General features: G+C 42.4%; 1 protein-coding gene across 4 annotated transcripts in view; it reads left to right on the forward strand.

Moving 5' to 3' along the window:
* Positions 1–12,168, forward strand: part of tmem62 (transmembrane protein 62) — a 58,972-nt gene that overhangs the window by 33,686 nt on the left and 13,118 nt on the right. For all 4 annotated transcript variants that reach the window (XM_033026753.1, XM_033026754.1, XM_033026755.1 and 1 more), the window contains one exon: positions 2,000–2,155. In XM_033026753.1, coding sequence (XP_032882644.1) covers positions 2,000–2,155 — 156 coding nt within the window. The remainder of the gene's footprint in view (positions 1–1,999; positions 2,156–12,168) is intronic.

Below are 12,168 nucleotides of genomic sequence, written 5' to 3' on the forward strand. Positions count from 1 at the left end.
CACGCTGAAAACCTCTCGACGCATCGCCCTAAGCACAAGCGGCCTAGGTTTGCCAGTGGAAGTTTCTCTCGCGTCACCAATCCAATTTTAGGGCTGTATGCGTCCGGTGGGAATGGATAAGATCGACATCAGTGTGCTGCGCGCAAGCCATGGCATAAGAATCGATGAGTGTGGCCGCATTCAGAGCATCCACCTCCAGTCTTGATAGGGCGTCAGATCTGGAAGAAGAAGCTGCTGGGAACCCATATTTTCTCCGTTGGCTCGTGACATTGAGGGAGTGAAATCGAGCTTCTAGTATTGAAAACCACGCTCGTGTTGGTTGCAAAAAGTGTTTGGACGTCAAGTTTTACTTCGTCGACTGACGCTGTGTCACCTTTATTGTCATACATTTCGTGAGTAAGTGGAAGGTTGCGTATAGCTATGGGGTCACCAGTTGTATGATCTACTGAATCCCACGACAGAAAGCAAAGAACAAACGACACTTAACTGAGCCAAAAACCTTGTGTCACGTTTATTCCAGAAGCCGATTTTACCTACATTCTCACCAATCATAACCTGTGTGCAGATGAGGCCAATTAGTGCATCTGACCTTGGAGTTGTTATTGACCTCTTGTGGCTGGACCTTCTCGTGAGGCTGTGTGCGAGTCGCCAGCCGTGACTGGCTGTATGCAAAACCAACGTGGGCGTGAAGGCGCTACATCCTCTCATCCTTCTAAATTCCAGTGAATACAGGCCCAGTCCACCCATTCTGTCATCATATATTAGTCCGGCACTCCCTCAATGGCAAGAATGTCCTTTCTCAAATTAGGAGACCAAAATTGCACACAATACTCCAGGTGCGGTCTCACCAGGGCCCTGTACAACTACAGTAAGACCTCCTTGCTCCTAAACTCAAATCCTCTCGCACTGAAGGCTAACATGCCTTTAGCTTTCTTCACTTCATGCTTACTTTCAGTGACTGATGTACAAGCACACCCAGGTCTCGTTGCACCTCCCCTTTTCATAATCTGACACCATTCAGATGATAATCTGCCTTCCTGTTCTCGCCACCAAAGTGGATAACCTCCCACTTATCCACATTATACTGCATCTGCCATGCATCTGCGCACTCACCTAACCTATCCAAGTCACCCTGCAGCCTCATAGCATCGTCCTCGCAGCTCACACTGCCACCCAGCTTTGTGTCATCTGCAAACTTGAAGATGATATTTATATCATAAACATCAGGGGGCCCAGCACAGATTCTGTGGAACTCCACTGATCACAGACATCCAGCTAGAATAATGCCCCCCCCCCCCCCAACCAAAAAGTATTTGGGCGATGTCGATTTTGTGGCAATGTGCTTCAGGACCACTCACCAGACAGCCTGAAGTGGCATCAATGAGCAGAGCGAGTGGGGTTTAGCCAAAAAGAATGGTTTGGGATTTTGTTGATTTTTAAGAGTAGGTAACATATTTAAGTCATCTTGATCTTATTTCTGGGAGTGTTGGTCCAGATGTTAGTTATTCGAAGTTATTAGTTAGTTGTGTGGGATTGGGAATGGTAGCCTGTCATCAGGCTGATGTCATACTTCAGCATAATATTGTCAAGGGGAAGTACATCCAGAGCATAATTTGAAAGGGGTGGGTGGGTGTTCTTTGTGTAAAGAAAGGATGAAATGCTAGGGTCCACTACCATTAACATGGAGGCAAGGTGCCAGGGGAGGATTGAGTGCTGGGAAACATAGAAGGCAGCAGAAAGTCTGAGAAAGTAATGAAACAACATGATCATAAGTTAAATCTGGTCATTTATTTTCCTCATACATGATCAGGTATCGCAGCGATTTGAGACCAGCTAATTCTTTAAAGATCAGAAGTTGACCGATGTCCGCATTACTTTTAGTAGGAAGATAAATTTGTCTTCTGGGCATACCTGAAGTCACCTGCTTTTCTATGCAAGTTTGTTTGGACTCAACTGTGAAGTCCTAATCTTATTTGTCTTGTTGGGTTTCTCTCGGCAGGTACCGTATATTGGTTTTTGACCATGATCTGTTTAGCTTTGTGGATCTGAAGTTTGATAAGTGGCCAGTAATTGTCATCACAAATCCAAAATCTGCTCTATATAGTAGCCCTGGACATGAGCCACTGGGAAAAATAAAGGAGTCTACACACATCAGGTATGAGCTGATCTCTGTTCAGTTGCATTGCTTTTAACTTTTTTTCGAAACAAGGTTAGAACCAAATATAGTTTCAGCTGTGCGGCAGATAGAAAGAATAACCATAACCATAGTTGAATATGTCATAGATTCCATCATGCATTCAGCATATTTCGACGTATTCTATGGAAAATTGGAATGTGGACTGTCAACTCTTGTATTGGCAGGTGATAGGGCAGATGGGTCCTCTTCTAAACACAGAGTCACAGTGCATGAAAACAGCCCTTCTAAATTCTACTTAAACGTTGTGGTTACTTGCCTCCTCCACCCCTGCAGGCAGTGCTTTCCAGATTGCAACTGCACTCCGGGTGAAAACATTGCTTCCTAAAGTTCTCACAATCCCCTTCCATTAAACATATGATGTCTGGCTTTATACACCTCTGCTATGGATAAAGGTTCCTATGATCTACCCTGTCAATGCCCCTCCTAATTTTATACATCCTTAATAGGTTCTGCTGAACCACCTCTGCTCCAAGGAAAACAAATCCAGTCCCTTCTCGTAACTGAAATGCACCATCCAAGCAAAATCCCTCCTATGGCACACTTTAGTTTAGTTTAAAGATACTGCACGCAAACAGGCCCTTTGTTCATGCTCACCCTCGATTCACCAGTTCTCAAGTATGTTATCTCACTCTCTGATCCCAACACATTGGGGTCAATTTACAGAGTCCAATTAACCTACAAAACCCATACGTTGTTGGGGTGTGGGATGAAACCAGAGCACCTGGAGGAAACCCACTCAGTCACAGGAAGAATGTGCAAACTCCACACAGGCAGTGCCTGAGGTCAGGATCTAACCGGGTCTCTGGTGCTGTGAGGCAGCAGCTCTACCAGCTGTGCCACAGTGCTCAATGAAGACAGTTCCAGAATTGAAAAATCCCAAAGGTGTAACACTGTAAAGTTATTTTTGGATGGCTCATGGCATTGAATCAATACCTGAACTCAGTTTGAAAGACAAGGGTACTACCACTGAACCACAGCTGACATCTGATCATATATATGGACGGAGAGTGATGAATCACTTTTGCACTCCTCTGAGTGACCAAAAACAGAATTCACCTCATCCTTTATGACTTTAATTATACTGGATTTATAACCGATTAAAATAGCATGTGAGTAAATTGCATCAATATCAAGGTGTTGGGAATAACAGTGTGTATGAAAGAGAAGACTGCAGCTTGACAATGCACTGAATCAGTTATAGAACATGGATAAAGGCTCTACAGCCTGACGTCCAAAGAACCAGGTGTTATAACTGAGCTAGTCCCATATGCCTCATGTCCCTCTAATTTTTCCTATCCATGTATCTGCTTAAATCTCTTGTAAAAGTCGCAATTGTACTTTTCTCTACAGTTTTTCCTGGTAGCTTGGTCCATACAGACACCCCCCTCTGTGAAAAAAAATTGCCCATCAGGACTCTTTAAACCTACACTTTCTAGTTCTGGATTGCTCTACTCTAGGACAAAGACTGTGACCATTCATTATAACTGCATTTCGTGACACCTCTCAGCCTCCCAAGCTCCAGAGAAAAATATCCCAACCTATCCTTGTAAACCAAAGCTCTCAAGTTCTGGTAACATTCTGGTACTGTTTTCAGCTTAATAATATAGTTCCTATAGCAGGACCGCCAGAACTGCACATATTACTCCAAGTGTGGTCTCACCGACGTCTTCTACAGCTGCAGCATGACTTCCCGACTCCTTTTGATTAGGATTATTATTGCCTCGTCTACCGAGATACACTGAAAAACGTTGTTTTGCGTGCTATCCTGTCTAATCATAATAGGTAGTGCAAAGAGAAAAAATAAACAGAGTGCAGAATATACTGTTACAGCTGCAGAGAATGTTCAGGTAAAAAAAGTGCAGGGGCCACAATGAGGTAGGTTGGGAGATCCAGATTACATTCTTTGTTTATGAGAGGTAAGTTCAATAGTTTGATAACAGCGGGGAAGAAGTTGTTCCTGAATTTGGTGTACATACTTCAAGCTTTTCATCTTTTGCCCAATGGAAGTGGGGAGAAGATGGAATGAGCAGGGCATGAGTGGTCCTTGATTATGTTGGCTGCTTTCCTGAGGCAGTGTGAAGTATCGATAGAGTCAATGGGCTAGTTTGCATGATGGACTGGGTTGCATCCAGAACTCTGCAATTTCTTGTGATTTTGGGCAGAACAGTTGGAAATACAAGGTACACAAAAAAGCTGGAGAAACTCAGCGGGTGCAGCAGCATCTATGGAGCGAAGGAAATAGGCAACGTTACGGGCCGAAACCCTTCTTCAGACTGATCGGGGGTGGGGACAAGAAAGGAAAAAGGAGGAGGAGCCCGAAGGCTGGGGGATGGGAGGAGACAGCAGGGGGACTGAGGAAGGGGAGGAGATAGCAAGGACTAACAAAATTGGGAGAATTCGATGTTCATGCCCCCAGGATGCAGACTCCCCAAGCGGAATATGAGGTGCTGTTCCTCCAATTTCCGGTGCTGCTGAAATACAAGTTGTGATTCATTTGAATAGAATGCTTTCTACGATGAATCAAGAGAAAATGGTTGGTGTCATTGGAGAGGTCCTGAATTTCTTTAGACTTCATGGGAAATAGAGGCGTTGGTGTGTTTTCATAGCTGTAGTGCCACTGTGGTCGGACCAGGACAAATAGTGATATTCATGCCCAGGAACTTGAAGCTCTTGACCACCTCCGCTTCAGCACCGTTGATGCTGACTGCGGCAGGTACATCACTCTGTTTCCTGAAGTGGGGGAGAAAGGAAAGGGTGAGGGGGGATTAGTTAGAGGTCACCTAAAATGGGACTCATAAAGCGACATAAACAGAATATGAGGTGTTATTCCTCAAGTTTCCAGTTTGTATATGGCCTCACTCTGGCAATGGAGGAGGCCCAAACAGAAAGGTCAGTAATGGAATGGCAATGGGAAAGGGAGTTAAAATGGTTACCGGGTTCCTTCCCATTTCTCATTCTTAACTTCCCCCACCCCTACTTTCCTCCCTCTGGCTTCACAATTTGCAACCCTTCAATTCTCTCACTTTCTGATTTTATCTCTGGCTTATAAAACAAAACCCTTCACCTGTGTCCACCTATTACCTGCCACGGTTTGACCTGCCTCTCCCATCTTCCAGCTTTCTTATTCCCCCCCCCCCTTACCATCAGTCTGAAGAAGGGTCTCGACACAAAACGTCACCTATCCGTGTTCTTCCGAGATGCTGCCTGACCTGCTGAGTTACTCCAGCACTTGTGTCCATTTTTTTCAATTAATTCAGATTTGTCTGCAATTTCTTGAACATTTTCATCTGTAGAGGGAATCTGAGTTAATACTTTAGACTGATAATCAGAATTGCATAATGTTGGAGATGCAACAGGTTTCCAACAAATACAAAAGTAGGGGAAGGGAAGGGAAGGAAAGGACAAAAGGATCGTTCAGTAATTGGGTGAAATGCAGGAGAGATAAAATAATGAAAGAGATGATGGTGCAAGGTGGCAGTCGGACATTCATGCCCTCCCTCCGCCTCTCTGCTCCAAAATCCCCCCCCGCCCCCAAAATCAACCTATCCATTCTCTCCTTAAACTAAAATATATTCCAGCCAAGATTCTGGTAAATCTCTCTCCAGTGCAACACATTCTTCCATTGAGCTTTACACAGTACTCCAACTCTGGCCTAACCAATAATAATACTTTTGTATTTCAATCAAGCATTATGTATGCCTACAATTTATCTACCTGTACTGCCCCCTTCAGAAATCCTTGAACCTGTACACCAAGTTCCTGCAGTTCTGCAATACTCCCGAGAGAATAGAGCTACAAAGTGAGAGGGGGAAAGTTTAATGGAGACGTGTGGACAGGTTTTCTACACACACAGTAGTGGTGTCTGGAACGCATTGGTGGTGGAGGCAGATACGATAGTGGCGTTTAAGAGGCTTTCAGATAGGCACATGGAAGTGCGGGGAATAGAGGGATATTGATCACGCACAGGCAGATTAGATCAGTTTAACTTGGCATCATGTTCGGCACAAACATTGTGGGCCGAAGGACCTGATCATGTTCTGTACTGTTCTATGTTCTAGGGTTCTGGTTTCATTCTGTATGAAGGGGCAGCACCACGCCTCAGTTGGTAGAGCCACTGTCTCAACAGCACCGGACACCCGGTTTACACCTGATCTCAAGCACTGTCTGTGTGGAGTTTGCATGTTCTCTCTGTGACCACTTGGTTTTCTTTCGGGCACTCCAGTTTCTTCCCACATATCAAAGGCATACGTCAGAATGTTAATTCGCTGCTGTAAATTGTCCTAGTGTGTAGGTGAGTGGATGAAAAAGTGGGATAACATAGTACTAGTGTGAACGAGTGACTGATGTTGGGCGTGGACTTGGAGGGGGGGGGGGGGCATCTTTTTTTCCTCCCAAAGTGAACTCCTCGTTCTTTTCAGGATAAAACTCCACCTTCAATTGCTCTGTCCATTTTACAAACTGATCAATATAATCCAGTAGTCAAAGTACCCTCTTCATTGTCATCCAGAAGTCTAAGGCTATCCCCCTCACAAGTTCAGAGATGAATCTAAGGATTTATTTTCCCTAACTTGTTGATCGAGATAGATGAGAATGTATTTCAAATCTTTTGGACGATTATAATGAATATTTGAGTGCAACCAACAGTTAATGACTAAAATGAGAGGAGCATTTAAGACCTTAAATAACAACGCAGAAGCTTGAATAATTGATACAATCTGAACTCTGAATTCTGAACTGCAAAGACTACCTGAAGATCATGCTGGAATCTGTACATCATCATTTATTGTCATCTCCCCTGTATGGATTGGTTCAGTTTATGCCCACTTGGGCGAAGGAGAGCAATGATGTTTACGTAGAAGCCACATTGTTATTAAATGTTAATATCAATTTAGAGGATCACATCAAGTGGGTATGGTAAGCCTTTCCCATCTCAAAATAATGTAACCTCCAAACCGATTTATAACACCATCAAACCGATTTATCACTCCCTACCACCACGAGGAAGCGAAACTCAAAACTAAAACATAACTTTGGAAATAAATTAGAATAAGTTAACTGATGCTACAATTCTCAATTATCTCATCACCAGCTGTCATTGGATTAGTCTGGGAGATGACCTCAGCCCCTCATTGACTGTCATAGCCATCCTTTTGGAGCACAGCCAGTCTTCCTTAGTCATTCCTGGATGATTCATGCCTGGCATGATGCTCATCATGAAATATATAAAATTATTAAACAAAGAGCAAAAGATAAATTAATGGTAAGGCCCTTGGGATATCGAGAAACACAAGTGTGCTCAGATTCCTGGAGGTGACAGCACAGATAGTCATGGTGATGAGGAAAGCATAGAGGATACTTGCCATCAATAGATTATAAGAGCAGGGAGGTTATGATACAACTTTATGAAATGTCCCCTCACCTGCCAATTCACATGGACATCTTCAACCCACCCACTGCTCGACTTCCATCTAGACGACCAATTTGGAAGAACCCACCACCAGCTGATTTCACCATCCAATCAGCTTGGAAAAAGGAATGGGAGTCCAAGGACGTCCCAAATAAACATCTGGTGTCAGACCCCACCCTACCGGTCCCTGGCACCAATCTCCCAAGGAAGCAGTGGACGACGCTGAATAGATTCAGGACTGGACATGGCCCCTGCTTGGCCAGCCTTCACAAATGGGGCAGCAGCCCAACCCCACGGTGTGCTTGTGGAGAGCAGCAAACAATGCAACACATCATTGAAGCATGCCCTCAACAAAGACTCAAAGGAGGACTTGTCACCCTTCATACAGCAGATCAAGAGGCAACTGCTTGGCTAAAGGACTTTGCATTCGCTAAATAAAATAAATGAAATGTTAATTACAGTTCTGGTCTCCACACTGCAGAAAGGCGATGATTACATAGCAGAGGGAGCAGAGGAGATTCACCAGAATGTTGTCTAGGATGCAGCCTCAGAACCCAAAGTACAACTTAGGACCAGGCCCTTCGGCCCACAATGTCCATGATGAACTTCCATATGCCTGCACATGGTCTACATGCCACCATCTAGATTTTCCTAGAATACTTAGATTTTCAGAAAGCCTTTGATGAGGTGCCACATGTGAGCCTGCTAAGGAAGATGAGAGTCCATGGTATCAAAGGGCAGATACTAGCATAGATATCAGGTTGGATGAATGGCAGAAGGCAAAGAGTGGCAATAAGGGGGGGCCTTTTCTGGTTGGGTGCAAGTGACTAGCGGTGTTCCGCAGGTGTCGGTTTTGAGGCCGCAACTCTTCACGTTGTATATTAATGATTTGAATGAGGGGACTGAAGGCTTTGTGGCCAATTTTGCGGATGATACAAAAATAGGTGTAAGGTCAGGTAGCGTAGAGAAAGCAGGGACTCTGCAGAAGGACTTGGACAGGTTGGGAGAGTGGGCAGAGAAGTGGCAGATGGAATATAGTGCAGAAAAGTATAGAGTCATACATTTTGATAGTAGAAATAAAGGCGTAGACTTTTCTAAATGGGAAGAAAATTCAGAAATCAGAGTGCATAGGCACATGGGAGTGCTGGTGCAGGATTTCCAAAAAGTTAATCTGCAGGTCGAATCAGTAGTAAAGAAGGCAATTTATTTCAATAGGGGTAGAATACAAAATCAAGGATGTAAAGCTGAGGCTCTATAAGCCACTGGTCAGACTGCATTTGGAGCATTGTGAGCAATTTTGGGCATCATATTTGAGGAAAGATGTGCTGGATCTGGAGAGGGTCCAGAGGAGGTTTACAAGAATGATCCCAAGAATGAGTGGGTTAACATATGAAGAGCGTTCGACGGCACTGGACCTATACTTGTTGGAGTTTAGAAGAATGAGGGGGGGACTTAATTGAAACATGAAAGGCTTGGATAGTGGATGTGGAGAGGATGTTTCCATTGGTGGAAGAGTCTAGGACTAGAGGTCCTCAGAATTAATGGACGTTCCTTTATGAAGGAGATGTGGAGAAATTTCATTCGTCAGAGGGTGGTGAATCTGTGTAATTATTTACCACAGAAGGCTGTGAAGGCTGTCTGTGGCTATTTTTAAGGAAGAGATAGATAAATTTGTGATTTGTACGGGTGTCGGGTATGGGGAGAAGGCAGGAGAATTGGATTAGGAGTGAGATATAGATCAACCATGATTGAATGGGCCGATTGGCCTAATTCTGCTCCTATCACATGACCTAATGATCTCCTGCCTATTCATGTCTGTCTGAATGCCTTATGTCTACTTCCACCACCTCCCCTTGGAGCACACTTACCACATTGTGTAAAAATAAAAACTTGCCTCACAAATCTCATTTAAATTTTAACCCTCTTATTTTGCACCTATGCCCTATAGTAAATTTCTAACTGGTCTAAATACTTTGACAATCTTCCTTGTTTTTCTCAACTCTGTTAATTTTCATGTCGCCTGCAAACCTATGAATCAGAGCACCTACAAGTTAATCCAAATTATTTATAAGCATTGCACTGATCTTGGCTAAACACCACTGGTCACAGACCTTCAGTGAGAAAGACACTCTCTATTACGAGTTTCAGTCTTCCATGACCAAGCCAATTTTGGATCCAGTTTACCATCTCAACATAGATCTCACGTGACCTAATCTTCTGGACAAACATATAGAAACATAGAAAATAGGTGCAGGAGGAGGCCATTTGGCCCTTCGAGCCAGCACCGCCATTCATTGTGATCATGGCAGATCATCCACAATCAGTAACCCATACCTGCCTTCTCCCCATATCCCTTGATTCCACTAGCCCCTAAAGCTCTATCTAACTCTCTTAAATCCATCCAGTGATTTGGCCTCCACTACCCTCTGTGGCAGTGAATTCCACAAATTCACAACTCTCTGGGTGAAAAAGTTTCTTCTCACCTCAGTCTTAAATGGCCTCCCCTTTATTCTAAGACGGTTCTGGACTCGCCCAACATTGGGAACATTTTTCCTGCATCTAGCTTGTCCAGTCCTTTTATAATATTATATGTTTCTATAAGATGCCCCTCATCCTTCTAAACTCCAGTGAATACAAGCCTAGTCTTTCCAATATTTCCTCCCGCCATCCCGTGGATTATCCTTCTGAACCTACGCTGCACTGCCTCAATAGCAGGATGTCCTTCCTCAATTTAGGAGACCAAAACTGCACACAATACTCCAGATCTTGTGAAATGCTTTACTAAAGTCCATGTAGACACTTCGTCAAAACATTTCTATCAAATTTGTGAGACAGGACCTTCTCCACAGAAGCCACATTTATGATCTCTAATAATATTTTCTAAATGTGAGTAAATCCTGTCCTTAAAAATCTTAAACAATTTCCCCACCATTGATGTACAGCTCAATTGCCGATATTTTCTGATATAGATTTCAGAAATACTGCATGGAAACAGGCCCTTTGGCCCATTGAGTCCACACAGACCATCAATCACCCGTTCACATTAGGTCTATGTTATTCAATTTTCTCATCCACTCCCTACACACAAAGGCGATCTACAGAGGGCAATTAACATACAAACCCACATGTCTTTGGGACTTAGGAAGAAACCTGAGCCCCGGAGGAAATGCACACGATCACAGGGAGAACGTGCAAACATCACACATACAGCACCTGAGGTCAGCATCTTTGACACTGTGATGCAGCAGCTCTATCAGCTGTGGAACTATGCCAACCATAATTTGTGCCCGATTTCCCTCATAAATAAATGAAGAACATCATCAGGTCCTGGGATCCACCTTATTGTTTTTCAAGACGCCTAACAACACCTATTTAATATCGATATGCCTAAGAATTACAACAAATCTCCCCACGATCTCACGAATATTCATGACACCTTAATGAATACTATTGCAAAGTGCTCATTAAGCACATCACCTACTCCCTCTGGTTACATGCATAACATTCTCTCATTTCTCCTTGAGTTTCAAAATCTCTAAATCTACTTTTTCCCTAGATAACCTCTTGCATATAAAATGCCATAACCTTCCTTGCCAAACTCATTTCATGGCTCTCTTCAGCCTAATTTCTTATTAAAGTTATTTTCTACTTCTTCAAGGGCCTTATCCGATTTCAATTACCTAAATCTTACAAATGCTTCGTTTTGCTTTTTGACTAAAATATATTTTTTTAATTAGAAGTAAGTACAATCATATGGCACCAAAGTGCCTAATATATATTTTCATAATACATTTTATGTACAGCTTTTGTTTTTTGTTATATTAAAGAAAGATTAGAATAAGAAAAATAAATTAGATAGTAAAGGATAGAAAGACGTGAGATATATAGTGTGAAAAGAAAAAGAAAAAAGACGAATGAGTGAAGAAAGTTGAGAAAAAGAAAATTAAAAAAAGAGCATAAAACATTAAAAAAAAAAGTAATGTGATCATTGTTTATAATCTTGACCATCCCTCGTCCAGTCCTGAAACAGTTATTTTTTACAATTGTGTTGCACCATATGATTCCAAAAAGACGACAAATGGAGACCAACTTGTTATGAATTGGTCTGATTTATCCATTAGGAGGAATCGCATTTCCTCAAGATGTGCGGTGTCCAACTTACTTGCAATCCACATTTTAAGCGTTGGTATTGATGTATTTTTCCAAAATTTAAGTATTAATTTTTTTGCTATTATTAAACCATAGTTAAAAAATAAATTTTGAGATGTGTTCAATTTATTCCCATCTTCCATTACGCCAAATATAATCATTTCAGTATTAGGTTCCATTCTTATGTTAAATAATTTTGTAAATATTTCGAAAATATCACTCCAAAATCTATAAAGTTTTATGCAGGAAACTAAGGAGTGCGTTATAGTTGCATTTTGGGATAAACATTTATCACAAATGGCGGATATATTTGGATAAAATTTGTTCAATCTTGTTTTTGAATAATATAATCTATGTAAAATTTTAAATTGAATTAGATTATGTCTTACATTTATCGAATATTTGTGAATATATA

This window comes from Amblyraja radiata, chromosome 9 (assembly GCF_010909765.2).
Source record: "Amblyraja radiata isolate CabotCenter1 chromosome 9, sAmbRad1.1.pri, whole genome shotgun sequence".
In the NCBI taxonomy this organism is placed as follows: Eukaryota; Metazoa; Chordata; class Chondrichthyes; order Rajiformes; family Rajidae; genus Amblyraja; species Amblyraja radiata.